Here is a 17,202-nt window from a genome sequence, read left to right on the forward strand (position 1 = left end):
ATGTATTACATTTAGAGCACGGGTGCCAAACCTGCCATGTCACGTGATGTGTCGTGACTCTTTCTGCATTGCCGGCAATGGGGTGGGCACGGCTTCAGTATGATGAAACTGGCCCACAGGCCGGTAGTTTCACACCCCTGATTTAGAGCACAATTTGCCTCCATCACAAACACCATCACAAGTGCCTCCATTTGTACGACTCTCTCTCTAAATATTTGTACCCATCATACAAGGTCTAACAGGAGACACATGCACTGGATCCTAACAACTAATGGTTGTTGGCTAGCAGGACCAAGAAAGCAGGTGTTTTCGGTTGCAGAACCAACTTTTAGAGCATGGTACCCTTGAGCTTTGATGTGTCCTGATCCTGCCAGCCTTTCGGAAAGCTTCAAAGGCTTCATTGTACTCCCAGCTGTGGGGGCCAGGAAGTTAGCTTGAGTTTATGAGATGTTGTAGTTTTTAATGTTGGCATTGGAGAGCCATGGTGGCACTGTGATTAAAATGCAATATTGCAGGCTAATTCTGCCGAATTTTGATTCTCACCAGCTCAAGGTTGACTCAGCTTTCCATCTCTCTGAGATTGGTAAAATGAGGACAATATGCTAACTCTGTAAACCGCTTAGAGAGGGCTGTAAAACACTATGAAGTGGTATATAAGTCTAAGAGCTAAGTGCTGTTGGCCATTTAGGTAGAGATAGATGCAGAGATTGCAGATTTAATACTACTACTAATAATAATGTTGGAAGGGACCTTGGAGGTCATCTAGTCCAACCCCCTGCTCAGGCAGGAAACCCTATACCATTTCAGACAAATGGCTGTCCAGTCTCTTCTTAAAAACTTCCAGTGTTGGAGCATTCACCACTTCTGGAGGCAGGTTGTTCCACTGGTTAGTTGTTCTAACTGTCAGGAAGTTTCTCCTTAGTTCTAGGTTGCTTCTCTCCTTGACTAGTTTCCATCCGTTGCTTCTTGTCCTGCTTTCAGGTGCTTTGGAGAATTTGGGCCTAATATATTGTTTATTATTGCAGATGTGTTTTTTTGTTTGTTTGTTAGCCACCCAGACTCATATGGTGAGACAGGTAGCCATGCAAATTAAATAAGTAAACACATCATGAAAGGATAGAGGCAACCTCTATCATGTTTCCCATCCAGATGCTGAGAGGCCCCTACTTACTTCCTTTCAGAGTTGTGAGAAGCTTCTGCTAATTTGAAGATGAATGGCTCAGTAGTGGGAAAAATGTCTTTTTATGCTTCTTATAGCATAGCAATTTAGTAAATTCTTTTACACTAAATCTAATTTAGATTACTAAATAATATATTTTAAAATCCAAGGAACATTTTGACTAATAATCTTTATTTATCAAATTTACATATTACTTGCAGAACTCAGCAGCCAAGTTTATAAACCAAATATCTATAAGCTTCACTAAACAAACAGTTGTGTACAGACCTGTAGAAATGTAATACCAATACTTATGAAAAGGAAAGAGAGAATATGAAATATTTTAGCATATGTTCCAATTTCATAAACCAAGTTATCACTCATAATTAGAATACTTTCATTCTTTTCTTCATTCCTTGTTAAATTTAAACATCTGAATTATTTGTCTCAAAACTATAAAGCAGTGTATAATTTTTCCTAACAACTTTTCTTGTTCTTTATAATGTGCAAAAAGAATCTTTTGTGCGTTTCTCAGAAGTAAGCCTCACACAGTTCATCAAAATTTATTCAGCAATAATGCTGTCTTAATGAACATTCCCATCAGCCCAAATATTACATACTACCCTCATTATTTATTATGATTTTATTTAGAACCAGCATTTTATAAGAATTGCATGTTTTTTTTCCTCTCTCTCTCCTATTCAAACTGAAATATTTTTCATTGGTTAAATTTCCCAATAAAGGCAGGAAAGTTTTATTTATGTATTTATTTGTTTTATATACTGCCCTTCTCCCGGAGGACTCAGGGCGGTGTACAGAGCAATAAAGTAAGAATACAATAAAGCAATAAAGTGAGAAAATTTTAATACCCAAATCCCTCAGGCCAGGCCGGCTTCTTGGAATAGATAAGTTTTTAGATCATGCCGGAAAGAGCGAAGGTCGGGGGCCATCCGGATTTCAGCTGGTAAGCGGTTCCAAAGGATTGGCGCACCCACCGAGAATGCTCTCCCCCTGGGGGTCACCAGCCGACATTCTCTGACCGGTGGCACCCTGAGGGGACCCTCTCTGTGGGAGCGCACAGGACGGAGGGATGTTGACGCTGGCAGTAGGTGCTCCCGTAGGTAATCCGGACCCACGCTGTTATGTATGCAGGCATCTGCATAGCAACAGCCCTCAGGGGGCGTTGGCCTGGACAGTTTCGGCGGGAAACCTAGGGCCAACCCCATTGGCTGTTAGCTTACCTGGCCAGGTATATAAGGAGGCCAGGTAGCCCTCAGTCCTCAGTCCACTTCCCCTTCCAATAAAGAGCTGAACTCACACACCGGCTGGCGTCTCTCTTGCGTCGGACCCACTACACAATACACGCCATGTAGGGCTTTGTATGTCATCACTAGCACCTTGAATTTCACCCGGAAGGCAACTGGAAGCCAGTGCAGCTCACGGAGTTAAGATTCTATGGGACCTTTCTGGGTGAAAACTGTCTATAAAAGAGTTAAGTCTGAAAATCTATAAGTGAAAACCTGGGGAAAACCCTGGAGTGGGCTCTAGGCCGCCGCCGCCACCTTCGCCACCACCTCCACCAGCAGCACCGCCGCCGCCCGCGCGCACCATAAGCACGTCCCCGGCAGCGGCCGCCTCGCCTTAGTACAGCGTTTTCCAACCTTAGGAACTTGAAGATGCGTGGACTTCAACTCCCAGAATTCCCCAGCCAGCATAGCTGGCTGGGGAATTCTGGGAGTTGAAGTCCACGCATCTTCAAGTTCCTAAGGTTGGGAAACGCTGCCTTAGTAGCGGAAGCGGGGCCCGCGCGCGTCGGGGAGGGGGCGGGGGGAACGAGAGAGCACCTGCCGCCAGCCAGCGCTCGCTCTCCTTCCTTCCTTCCGGCCTCTCTCGCTCCCTCCCCGCCGGCCAAGTCGGCAGAAGGCGCCGCTGGCTCCTCCACGCCATGACGGCTCCCGAGAAGCCCGTGAAACAAGAGGAAATGGCTGCCTTGGACGTGGACAGCGGCGGCGGCGGCCCCCACCACGGGGAGTATTTGCAGTAGGGAAATGGAGCCGCGGCAGCCGCTTCGGCCGACGCCTCCGACGAGGTCGGCACGACCCAGGACACCCAGCCGTCGCCGCTGGCGGCTACCTGCAGCAAGATCGGGCCGCCATCGCCGGAGGAGGACGCCGCCGCCGCTTCTCCATCTGCCAGAGCGACAGGAGATTTGGCCTCTGTACAGTTAGCAGGAGCGCCAAATAGATGGGAGGTGTTGTCTGCTACACCCACAACTATTAAAGATGAAGCTGGCAATATGGTGCAGATCCCAGGGGCTGCCACAGTAACTTCAAGGGGTCAATACCTTCTTCCTCTTCAGAGTCTGCAGAACCAACAGATATTTTCTGTTGCACCTGGTTCGGATTCATCAAATGGCGCTGTGTCCAATGTCCAGTATCAAGTAATACCCCAGATACAGACAGCTGACGGTCAGCAGGTCCAGCTTGGTTTTGCAGCCTCTTCGGATAATGGTAGTGTGAATCAAGCAACTGGTCAAATTCAGATCATTCCTGGCTCCAATCAAACCATTATTGCCTCTGGAACATCCTCTAGTAACATCCAGAATATTTTATCACAGACTGGCCAAGTCCAAGGGGTTACAATTGGTGGTTCATCTTTTCCTGGGCAAGCACAGGTAGTTGCTAATGTTCCTCTTGGACTGCCAGGAAACATTGCATTTGTTCCCATCAATAGTGTTGATCTAGATTCTCTGGGACTAAGTGGTTCTCAAACCATGACTGCAGGCATTAATGCCGATGGACACTTGATAAGCACTGCACAGGCAATGGATAATTCGGACACTTCTGATAGGACTGCAGAACAGGTTTCTCCTGAAATGACGGAAACAACCACTGATACAGACTTATTTGTGCCAACATCGTCATCCTCACAACAACTGCCTGTAACCATAGACAATACTAGTATATTAGAACAAAATTCAAACAGTTTACCCTCTACTAGTGGGCAGGTCCATAGTTCAGATCTTCAGGGAAATTACATCCAAACATCTGTCTCGGAGGAGACACAGGCCCAGAATATTCAGGTCTCAACAGCACAGCCTATTGTACAACATATACAAACTACGAGTCAGGCTCAGATTGTACAAGGTATTGCACAACAGACAATCCATGGTGTGCAAGCCAGCCAAAGTATATCACAACAGGCTTTGCAGAATCTTCAGCTTCAGTTGAATCCTGGAACTTTTTTAATCCAGGCACAGACAGTGACCCCAACTGGGCAAATAACTTGGCAAACAGTTCAAGTCCAAGGAGTGCAGAACTTGCAAAATGCTCCTGGCCAACAAATCACATTGATCCCTGTGCAGACCCTCACTCTTGCTCAAGTTGCAGCAGGTGGGGCCTTGACTTCGTCTCCTGTTAGTCTAAGTACTGCTCAGTTGCCAAACCTACAAACAGTTACAATAAATTCTACAGACTCTGGAGATATTCAGCTGCATCCTGGAGACAATGCTGACAGTCCTGCAGAGGCACCAATTTGGGGAAAAAGAAACAACACATCTGTCACATACCAGGCTGTGGGAAAGTCTACGGAAAGACATCACATTTGAGAGCTCATCTTCGTTGGCATTCTGGAGAGCGTCCGTTTATTTGTACGTGGATGTTTTGTGGGAAAAGGTTTACCCGTAGCGATGAGCTACAGCAACACAGGAGAACACACACAGGTGAAAAGAAATTTGTCTGTCCAGAATGTTCCAAGCGCTTCGTGAGAAGTGATCATCTTGCCAAACACATTAAAACCCATCAGAATAAAAAAGCTATTCATGCTAGCAGTACAGTGCTTGCATCGGTCGAAGCAACACCAGAGGATACTTTGATTACGGCGGGCGAAACAACACTCATCCTTGCTAATATTCAACAAGGTTCTGTTTCAGGGATAGGGACTGTTAACACATCTGGCACCAGCAATCAAGATATTCTTACCAATGCTGAAATACCTTTACAGCTTGTTACCGTTTCCGGAAATGAGACAATGGAATAAATATACACAAAATACCTATTAATTGTGGTTATTTTTATACAGTAGTGAGAAGAATATTGTTCCTAAGTTCTTAGATATCTTTTCATTGATGTGCAAAATTTTTTGGATTGACAGTAACTTGGTTATACATGACACTGAAATGCCTTACTTTGTATGATATTCCATAGTATATTAAAATGGTAAAATTGCATGAGTTTTGTAGGTACTTTTGGAATCTAGAAGAGATTAAATTTTACCAACTTGTATAAAAAGAAATTTAACAATGGAAATGGTAATCTAATCAAATGCATCAATCCTTTGTGGTTTAGTGTAAAAATGAGAACATGTTGGTATTTATCTATTGTAAGATAAAAGTTGATTGGTGAAAGAAATCATGTTATGATAAAAGAAATTTTGTAATTTTCTTGACTGGAATTTTTATTATGCATAACTGACAAATCAAGTTTCCAAGCAAATGTTTCATTGTATAGGCTTTACTTAGCTCATCAAGTTGTCATTTTAAAGCTAATTATTTTAATTAGATTAACTATGTACAATATTTTAAGCATTACTCTTGTAAGATTTTGAAAATTACATTTTAACATGGAGCTCTAGGGATAGTCACCTTTTAAATTCTGTTGAAAAGCAATGTTTAAAGTTTAATTTTGCCAAAATAATGTCTTGTTAATAATATTCTTTAACTAATTTGGGCAATATAACCGATGTTTTAAATTATTCAAGGCTTAAATAAAAAAAAGTTGCTGCATTTTGGGTGATGAAACAAAAATAAAGATACCCTTATCTTGAATAGTGGAGGACCAAAAATTAAAGCTATCCATGTCAATTACCTACAATTTTTATCTAACCTTGTCTCCAAATACATCTGTCTGCCAGGGCCTTAAAAGCCATCATGTAAATTATCAGTTAAAAAAAAGACACATAAGCACTCAGACATAGACACACATATACAAATGCAAATAATAGAAAATCATTTCCATAGGGACAATATTAATATTAGTGATAGTGGAATAAGGGTTTTACAATGCTTTTTTTCTGCCAAGCTTTGGTTAGTTGAGCTGCATTTTCCACATCTTTCTTTTATGCTTCCCTTAAATTGTATGTATCCAGTACATTTAACTGATAAACATATATGTTTTTTATTAAGCTGATTTTTTATTTTTTAATTACTGTTTATATTTTCAACTATAAAAATATACACTCTTAATTTGCATAGCCAAGGCTGCAAGTGCTCTACCCGTTTTACAAAAAAAAAAGTACAATAATTGCAATTGTTCACTATTTACAAACATTTGGAAATCTGTTCATTTGTTCAGACCACCTCAAATTTAAAGGCTACCTTATTGTATGTTTAAAAGTGTATTATAACAGTGTGGTAGTTAATAAAACACTATTTTTTCCTTATAAGTGAAAACCACAGGCAACATATGCAAAATGCATGCAATGTGTCTGTTGTAAACACCCAGTCAAAAATTCAATTTATCAATATGTATTTTTATTCCAACTTCCTGTTAGTAAAACAGCTATTAATAATATTAAATACTAAAGAAATATTAAAACAAAAATAGAGTTAACAGATTCTTTTGAGTAATTTTGATAGCTCTCAGAAACTGATTAGTTTTCATGTATAGCTGCTAGTTAGAGAAAGAGAAAAAGCAAAAACTAAACAGAATTTATGTGAGTTATTTGTGTATTTGCTCATTAGAGAGTTTCTTTTTCCACATCAATTGTTGGTCAGACATAGATTCACTAATCTGTGAGTCATGGAGCAGGATATTTAGATACATAACATATATTATTATATTATATTATATTATATTATATTATATTATATTATATTATATTATATTATATTATATTATATTATATTATATTATATTATATTATATTATATTATATTATATTATATTGATATTTATATATATATATATATATATATATATATATATATATATATATATATATATATATATATATATTCATAATATGATCAGATACCTTACCTAGAACCCAGCATGGGAAAGGACAGAACTGAATTGTTTGAATTTTTCTTCTGAAAATTCACTAGTGAACCAAGTAAAACGTATTGCCAAGTAAACCTAAACAGGGTAGTATATGCCAGAAGTATATTTGGAATATTACTTTTCTTAACTTTCCATTACTTTATCCATTCCATTACTGGAGCAAAGGAGGAAAAAAAATCCCTCTAACAGCAAGCTGTGTTTTGAAAATACAAGAAGTGTTCTAAGGACAGACCTGGTACTATTGAATACATATTATCATTTTAAGATCTGCTAGTGATTAAAAGCACAGAATATTTTTCAGTAGTCCAGCAAATAGTCAAGTACTTTTTATTTTGAATCTGGTGTTAACTAATCAGTTTTTAGGTGTTTCCTGGATTTATATAGTCTAGGAATAAAAAATGCAAATCTATTATTTCTTTGTCTTATTGCGTCAAAATATAGAGCCTTATATACTTCTATAACACCAGTAGTATTTTCTTCTTTCTTCCCCTCAAAATGTATAGCTCAGATTCAAAAAACACATTTCTGCCTTCTGTTAGAATATTTCCCTCCTCCCTGCAGACAGGAACGTTTTCTCTTTATTTTCTATGCAATTAAATGATTATAGGCTTTGCTTGTATAACATGTAATTTATTTTAAAAGATCTATGGAAAGAAGTGTGGGAATGTACAATTTATCTTAAAAAGTAACAATAAAAAAATAATGCTACTAACCAAAAACTTTTAAGCTCTTTAAATATTGACACTTGCTGTTTAATTCTATCTCAAACTGCACAACTGGGCATAGAAACCTGGAAGGAAGGTGGTTTACCATCAGATTTTAGAAATACAACATAGCTTTTAAGCTATCAATATGATATCTTCGTACTGGGAATATTTTAGAGAGGAAAGAGGAAATGATAAATCACTTTTAATTAATCAGTGTATTTCATTCCAATCCACCCAAACCACAGAACTATAAAAACAGTAGAAGTTTCCTTGGGATATGCTGTCTTGTGTCTGGAAATTATCAGCACTCCCATTTTGTTGACTATTACATCAGACTAGGAAAAAAATCTCATTACATGGAAGACTTAGGTTAAAATAACTGAAACATCTCAGAAATGATTTATATGTGAGATTTTTAATTTTTGTAAATTAGGAGAGAGAAGAGACAGGAGAGGTTTGGCACTCTTGATGTTCCCCGAAATTTTATCCTACACAATTAGTATAAAAGTCCACCAAACCTGTTTCCACAATATCAAAATTGTTCATATCCTTTCATAATAGGGATGTTTGAAAGATAAGCATATGCTCAAGTTGTTCCTTTAGCACATTTCTAAGAAAGTGGGGAGGAGAGGAACCGCCACATTTTAACAACTTTCCTATTCTTAAACCCTTAAAGAACCAGTGCAGAATTGATACCCCATCTATCTGTCTGCCTCATTCGCCTCACTTACCTAAGTCAGTAAAAAAAACCTAATTGTCTCTTAAACTGGACAAAGGAGAAAGTTGGAGGGCAGAGGGAAGATCAGTCATATCTTCCCTAAATCTCTGCAAATGGCCCTTCACAAATTAATGAGACTTTTTGACTCAAATTTCTTAATAACCCCCCTTTTCCCACACTTTCCCTATCAAGTTTCCTCCACATCCATAACTTTTTTTAAAAAAAATCAGCTTAAAACTATCCTGCAGGATAGGGAGCTTGGTCAACCCCCACCTCTTTAAGAAAATAGGCTTTTTCAAAGATTTGTCGCTGCACTGTTCGTTGGCTAGAGAAAGCTCAGAAAAGTAAGCTCCTCTCTCTTCCGCATTCAAACCTACCCACCCCAGCGCTCTATTTACTTGTACACCTTCAAAATTGAGCAGAAACCCCCTGTACAAGCTAACAATGCAAAAGATTTGCTGGTATTGCTGTGCTTCCCGTTTCACTCAACACTTTAAAAGTTGGAGGAAAGTAATATTCCAAGCTGGCCACCTCTAGGAGAGAGAGGGGGGGGGGAAGAAAGGAGAGAGAGAGAGAGAGAGAGAGAGAGAGAGAGAGAGAGAGAGAGAGAGAGAGAAGAGAAAGAAGAGAGAGAAAAAAGAGACAGAAGAGAAAGAGGAGAAAGAGAGAAAGAAGAAAGAAAGAGAAAGAGAAAGAAAGAAAGAAAAAGAAGAGAGAGAGAAAAGAGAAAGAGAAAGAAGAGAGAGAGAGAAGGGAGAGAAAGAAGAGAGAGAAAAGAGAAAGAAGAGAAAGAGAAAGAAAAAGAAAAGAGGAGAGAGAAAAAAAGAGAAAGAAGAGAGAGAGAGAGAGAGAGAGAGAGAGAGAAGAGAGAGAGTTCCACCAGACATTTTCAACAACTGCTATTTTTAAGAGAGAAGAGAAAGAAGAGAGAGAAAAAAGAGACAGAGGAGAGAGAGAGAAGGGAGAGAGAGAAGAGAAAGAGAGAAAGAAAGAAAAAGAAAGAAAGAAAGAAAGAAAGAAAGAAAGAGAGAAAGAGAGAGAGAAAGAAAGAAGAGAGAGAGAAAAGAGAAAGAGGAGAAAGAGACAGAGAAAGAAAAGAGAGGAGAGAGAAAAAAAGAGAAAGAAAGAAGAGAGAGAGTTCCACCAGACATTTTCAACAACTGCTATTTTTAACAGAGCTGCTGCTATTTTTAGGCAAGGCTGCTGAACCTTCACCTCATCTTGGCAACAAGTAATTTCTCTCCACAGAGTTGCCCCAGGCAGCCCTTGCCTCCTCCTTCCCCCTTATGTTTCTTTTGGCTCCAAACACACCCTAATTTTTCACATGGCAGCTTCTCCTGTTCCAGCCCCACCCCAGCTTACTTTTTCTTTACACACACAAGCCTGTGTGCACACACATGCTCACAGTCAGCCCAGCCTTTCCTTTAAAAAATTATTTTTCAGGCAAATCTGGCATTTGAACAGCATGCTAAAAGCTCCACCACCCAAAATTAGTGGGTGGGAAGGGGATCAAGACTAAAGTTGGTGCATATTTAATGACAATGTAATCTTATTGTGGTATAATTTATATATTGTTACCTTTTTTGCCACATCATAAATTATAAGTTGGCCAGAAACAAGGCCTCCACAAGTTACCTGGGCCTCTGGTGATAATAACCCTGTTCCAAGCCCTTTTGGGGATAATTTGTAATGCTTAAAATTCTCAGTTATAGCAGTGTTTCTCAATCTTGAGAACATTGAGAACAATAATTGAATGGATTTCAATTCCCACAATTCTCCAGTCCGCATGCTTCAGTTCAGCACGCTGATGAATGCTGCTTTTATAATTTGAATTTTACAGTTTTAACTCTAATGTTCAGTGTTGTGTTCATCACAATTTAGCATTCAGCCCTTCTAGCTGAGAATGGAGAGTTGTAGTCTAACAGTGTTTCTCAAACTTAGAAACTTTAAGATGTCTGGGACTTCAATTCCGAGAATTCCCCTACCAGTGGGGAAATCTGGGAATCGAAGTTCACACATCTTAAAATTCCCAAGGTTGAGAAACACTGCTGTACTATATGGATTTCAGTTCAAGCTTCCCCTTCAACAGCCAGCCACTGTGAACCAGAGTTTTAAATCCTATGACTTTGTTTCCTGGATTGGAGAAGAAAATGTCTCCTTTCATTATGAAAGAGAACTCTGGATCAAATTTAATATCATAAAACCTGGTGAGAATTCAGGCAACATCAAAGGGGGAGCCACATATTGATCTTCAGCCAATGATCACTTTGAACAGCCACTTTCTAATCTGAGATGAAAAGAGTGGGCTTTTAAGTCAATCCGATAAGCCAATGTTTTACACCTAAACCAGCCTTAATCAAGCCAGAGCCTCTTGAGATTACACCTTCACCAAGTATGGAAAACTGATTTGAAAAAAAATGCAAAAGCAAAGTCTTTGCATTTGCACACTCCTAAAGGGAAGTAATTGTATAAGAATGGCAGTTCTGGCACAACTGATTAGGTGGCACACTTCACTGATGCTCCTAAGAAAGACCAAATGTGTTTAGCCTTTGACCTTGAATGCAGCCTATCAGGAGATCCCAGGGCTGTAGGCTACACCAGGAAGTAAGACTCAGAAGAAGGGAATGGCCAAGTTACTTCAAATGGTCACCAAGGGTCCCACTAAGTCAGGCTTGATTTAATAATGAGATTTGACTTACAGTCAGGATTCATACCCACAGAATACGAGGGCCTAATCATACTTAAGGTTATTGCGATAGCTACTGTGTTTTCCTGAAAATAAGACCGGGTTTTGGGGGGGTGGGTTGCCTCCAAAAGAGGCACCAGGTCTTATTTTCGGGGGATGTCTTTTATACTCACCTCCGGAAGTGGCAGCCCCACCCAGCAGGTCCACTTCTTCTGGGACCGAAGGAGCAGCATCGTTCTGCAGCTGCATTCCAGCCTGCATTTCACAGTCAGGCCTTTCCAGAAGGCCTATGCAGCCAATTGAATCCATAGCTCGATTCTCGGCTGCAGTGGCCTTCTGGAAAGGCCTGTGCTTGAGAAATGCAGGCCTGGGAATGCCGCAGAAGTGAGCCACACGAGGAGAGGCCTGACTGCAAGCTAAGTGGTGCAGGGTGCCTGAGGCAGATCCACCACCACCCCACCTTCGCCATAGCTTGATTTTTAGGCGTGTGTCTTGCCCCCAGACTAGGGCTTACTTTGCGGGTAGGGCTTATATTAGGCCCATCTCAAAAAAAATCAAGCTAGGGTTTATTTTCCGAGTAGGCCTTACTTTCGGGAAAACACAGTCGTTCAAGGCTGATGCTTCTTTTCTGCTCCTCCACGCTACGTTCTTCCTTCACAAATGCTTCCTTGCCGTTTCTATCATAAGCCTTTCCTTCCGTTTCTCTCCCATTCTTTCTACAGCATTCGCATACGGCTCTCCCTTCCCCAGCACAAGGAATTTGGCAAGACTACTTTCTAAAAAAAAAATGCTCTCCTTTTCTCCCTGCATGTTCCATGCTGCTTTTGAGATGGGGAAGTAATGCAGAGTGCAAAGTCCCCATCTGATTAACCAACAAGCCTCTTTTAACTCCAGTTTTCATTCTCCCTTCTGAAACACCCCCTGCCAAGAAGGGGGGGGGAGAGAGAGAGAGGGAATAAAGCAAACAAATGCTGCCGTTGCTACGTTTGCACTTTATACCCTTTTATATTTACAAGCTTCTTTAAGCTAAAAATAGCAATGCGTGATCCATTTATAACTGGCCAGACATGCCTTGGATCTGCTGGGGAAGAAGAGTGGTTTGTGCTCTTTCTACCTGATCTCATCTGAATTTAAAGGAGCCATCTTTTATTAACTCAGTCTGGATCTAAATTTGCTTCTGCAACTTCTCTTCCGTTGGACTGAATTTTAAACGAGATAAAATTTACAGCCCTTTCCTGGATTGTACACCGCAGTGCCTCCAGCCCTTACTGTAAAACCATCACAGAATTGTGTGCACTTTGCAAGAGCAAATTGAATAGATGTGCTGGTCTTCCTTTTTAGTCTGTATCAGAATCTCAAATACATTGGGAAAAGAAACTTTGCTTACAGTAGTTCCCTTACACTTTATCAAATGTGCTACACTAATCCACTTTCCAAGAATAAATGTATGTAACTTTACATCCCAAAGTCCCCAAACTCATGAAGTTAACCAGCATGTTTGATCATTTAATTCTTACTTTTATATTTATCTTATGTTTCACGCAGTTACTGCATTGGGAAGTTTGTGAGTTGGTCTGATTGGAGCAGCATGTAAGTCCCGAGAATAAATACATAAATGCTGTCCCTCCCTTCCCCAGCCTCTAGTTACAGGTCTGGCAGAGCAAGCCAAGCCACAGTTTCATGAATAAATCACAACTGGCTAGATTTCGATAACATGCTATTCTAAATCTTGCTTCTACAAACCATAACAGCTTCATCCAGAATCCAGCGCCTCAAGCTGAGTGAGACAAAAGGACATTGCGGCGTTACAGGATTTGTGAACTGAGCTGCATAATGTCTACCCAAGCTATGCAACTCCAGAATTCAGGCCCAGGGATCTCTTCTCTACAGAAAAGAGCTCTTGTTTGCACAAGGTCTCATGTTAATACTCCTGGCAGCATTTCTACATGAAAATAGGCTTTATTATTAAACTTCACTGGGATTGTGGCTGATCTATGGGCTCTGTCAGAGCTACAAACTCTGATCTCAGACTTCTCATCTGGACAAAGAACCACTAATGTAGGCATTGTTCCAAAACAGACAGATTTACAGGACTTTTCTCATCATCTTGTCGAGTTCACTATTACAGTGCACTACATCAGCATTTTGAAATCAACAGGCTTCCCAATATCCTTTGGGCATGGATAAAATGATAAAACGGAAGCCCAGATCACTGAAGACCAAAAAAACAGAGTTTCTTCAGTCAGATTGTGATGTCTAGTGAAGATAAAGTCACAGGCCTCAGATGTTTAGATTCCCTCAAATCCTAATTCTTCTGAAAATCAGGTGTAAACACTGTATTCTAGCTAGTTGCAGAGCTTTCTTCTCTTTCTACTCCATTCCTCACGTCCCAATTGGTGCAGTCCAGAATATGTTATAGCCAGGATCAGTCTTTCCTGCCAAGGCCCAGGTACACGAGGCAAAGTCTCTACATTCACCTCTCGTGAGATTATTATTATTAATCTGCACATTCATGGACCATTCATGGATTTATCAACAGTAGCTTCATATCAGTTCTGCTGAAGACTTCTCTCCAAGAACGGAATCTTCCAGAACCAACAGAGAAGCAGCCTCTTTAGGCAGCAGACCAGGAAGTGTGGCAGTTGAGTACAACTCTTCCCTCACGACTCTCCTGTTCTTGCTCCTGTTATGCAATGCCTCCTACCAGTGACACATGGTAAGGTGGCAAATCATTGCAGAAATCTCACAATCCATCACTCTCAGAGCAGTATTTATTTACTTATTAGATTTTTCTCCTTTATTCCTTTATAGAATATCTATGCAGGAGGAAGCATTTAGAGAGAACTGCAAATCCTTCTCCCCGTCGGACAGTTTGAACATAGATACAGGTAGTCCTCAACTTACGAACACAACTGAGCCCAGACTTTGGTGGAGCAGTGGAGCAGTGGGCTAATGCCTCCTTAAGTAACACCAGCTGCCTGCAATTAGGGCAGGTTCGAGTCCCACCAGACTCAAGGTTGACTCAGCCTTCCATCCTTCCGAGGTAGGTAAAATGAGGACCCAGATTGTTAGGGGCAATTAAGCTGACTTTGTAATAATGCCGCTTGGGGGGGGTGTGTGAAAGCCCTAATAAGCAGGCATATACATAGAATGAAGGCTACTGCTAAGCTTGTAAGCCGCCCTGAGTCTTCGGAGAAGGGCGGGATATAAATGGAATTAAAATAAAAAAATAAAATAAAAAAACTTTGTTGTTGCTAAGCGAAACATTTGTTAAATGAATTTTGTCCCATTTTACAACTTTTTTTGCCACATTTGTTAAGTGAATCACTGCAGTTGTTAAATTAGTAACATGGTTGTTAAGTGAATCTGGTTTTCCCATTCATTTTGCTTGTCAGGAGGTTGCAAAAGTGGATGACATGACCCCGGGACACTGTAATCGTCATAAATGTAAGTCAGTTGTCAAGCGACTGAATTTAAATCACATGATCGTGCAGATGCTGCAAGTCATAAGTGTGAAAAATGGCCATAACTCACTTTTTTCAGTGCCGTTATAACTTTGAAAAGTCACTAAGTGAACTGTTGTAAGTCAAGGACTACCTATATACATCTCCTTCCTTTCATATTCACGTAAATACAGATGCAGATTGATGCCCTACACTCAGTTATACTAAAATCAGGATTCAGAAGGACAAAAATATCATTTCTCTTGCACTCTCATAGCTGACCATAAAAAATTGTGTAAGAATTTCTACATTGTGAAATGCCCCCAAAGACTTAAACAAATTTTTATGGTAGGACTATTCTGCTAAGCCAACACATGAGGCCGCTCTTGAGTCAGTTTTCATTCCTTCCAAAGAATCCAAATCTGACTTTCTTATTTTTTGCACAGCATACCTATTACTCTAAACAAGAAACAGAACTGGGGGGAAAAAATCCATGGTTTAATTCCACATTATAGTCTAAAATATCTGCAAAGAAAAATGGCAAACTGAAGAAAATGAAAAAAGAACATTTTACAAAAAACTGCTTTTGTAAAATTAAACTTTCACAGCTTCCCTGCTTTCTTTTATATTTGAAATATGTGTAAAAACCAGGATATAAAGATTGGAAAGGGGAATTCTTAAAAATACTGATAGTGTTGTGTTATGATTAGAGGGTGATTTTCTATTTAGAAATACCAGGTTTTCTTTTTTCCAGAATTGAAGTGAATTCAGATTCAGATGTTAAATGGGAATTCTGGATAAGATTTTCTTAATTGATTAGGTCTATTCAGCAGATATGCTAATCATATAGTTTATTCACACTCATCCAGTTCTAATGAACTTTAACGAATTACTGGGTTTCATTCAATTACAAACTAACCTATAAGCTGAATTTCCATGACAAATTAGTTTTACCCTGGTGTGTGGTGCAAATCCTCCCGCTCACTTACACTGGAGAATGTTTAATGGGCAGGAGTCAGTTTACCTCTGGTGACCACAGTCCTTGCAAATGTTAACATAGGCCAGGGCTTTTCAACCCGTGGTACGGGTACCACCTGTGGTACATTGGCACCTGGGAGGTGGTACGCGAGCATCCTAGAAAAGTAGCGGGGGAGGTGAATGAGCTGAACTGGTCCTAGCACCGCACAAGCCTGAGCGAGAGATGGCTGGAGCTGCAGGGCTGTCAGGGCTCAGCGGAAGCGCCAGGATCAGTGCTTCTTCGGGCCTGTCAGGGCTCAGTGGAAGCGCCAGGATCAGCACCAGACTCCAGCTGGAGCTCGGCGCTGATCCCGGCACGTCTGCTGAGTCCAGAAGAAGTGCCAATCAGCTGGAATCAGCATCTCCAGGGTCTTGTGATTTACATTCAGATGCTTGCCAACTGATTCATATTTATGACGGTCACAGTGTCCCAGGGTCATGTGAAGTGACCAAAACCTGCTGCAACCACCCAGCAGACGGGGGAAATAAAAACCAAACACCCCCTCACCGCACCCCTGCTGCCAATCCTCAACAGAAATGCTCACAACAGTGAAAACCTCTGACAGGAGGAAGAGCGCCGCCGGGCAGGCAGGCAGGTGTCTTGCTCGCCTGTGGCTTGGGGAGCACTTTTTTCAGTGCCATTGTACTATGGAGAAGACTCATCCAAGCCCCACCTATGTAAAAAAAAGGGAGAAACTTTCAGAAAGAGAATGAGCAATGCTTGTAATGGGAACTGAAGACACTGTGTGTGAGGTTTTTCTTCCACCCCTTTGGGGTCCTTATGTTTTCTGGTGTCCACAAGAAGGCAGGTAGGTGTTCCCTACTTTCTAACACTATAGGAAAGTGAAAGGGGGGAAGACAAAGGCTTTCTTAAGCTGACTGAAAAATCTACATTTTTTTCTTCCAGATAAAGAAATTAACTATGGGATGCCTTGAGAACCAGAACCAAAAAAAGTAACACTACCACAAACTAAGAGTACAAATTAGGATTAAGATATTTCTTACTAGAATTAACCTATCTTCTATGTTCGGAGGTCCACACTAAGTCTGGTTGATGCTTTGGTTGAATTAAACAGACCAGGGAATCATGGAATTTGCAAGAGGAAAACAGATTTCTCAATACACCTTTGGAAAAATTCAGAGGTGTGAAGAATCTCATGTTAATGTTAATGCAATGCTTTGTTTTCCATGCATTATATCAGAGGTCCCCAATCTTTGGGGCACCGGGGACCGGTTCCACAGAGAGAGGTTTTTCTGCAGACCAGAGGGGGCGTGGTTTTGTGTGCTGCCTGCATCTTGCGGATGGGGCTTTGCTTGTTTGTGTGGACCGTTTGCTGGCATGACGCAGCCCAGCACTGGACCATGGACCAGGAGTTGTGGACCCCTGTATTATATTCCTCATTCCTAGTACGG

The 17,202-nt window shown here is 40.7% G+C and overlaps 2 protein-coding genes across 2 annotated transcripts in view; one reads left to right on the forward strand and one right to left on the reverse strand.

The window, feature by feature from the left end:
* The window catches only part of GNAS (GNAS complex locus), a 216,715-nt gene that overhangs the window by 176,540 nt on the left and 22,973 nt on the right, over positions 1–17,202 (reverse strand). The gene's annotated exons all lie outside the window — the stretch shown is intronic.
* Positions 3,024–6,001, forward strand: LOC310637153 (transcription factor Sp3-like). Its single transcript, XM_083357454.1, is given in 3 exon segments — positions 3,024–3,200; positions 3,204–4,675; positions 4,678–6,001. Coding segments are annotated over 3 exon segments (2,088 nt in total). The 5' UTR covers positions 3,024–3,104; the 3' UTR covers positions 5,198–6,001.

This window comes from Vipera ursinii, assembly GCF_947247035.1.
Source record: "Vipera ursinii genome assembly, chromosome: 3".
In the NCBI taxonomy this organism is placed as follows: domain Eukaryota; kingdom Metazoa; phylum Chordata; class Lepidosauria; order Squamata; family Viperidae; genus Vipera; species Vipera ursinii.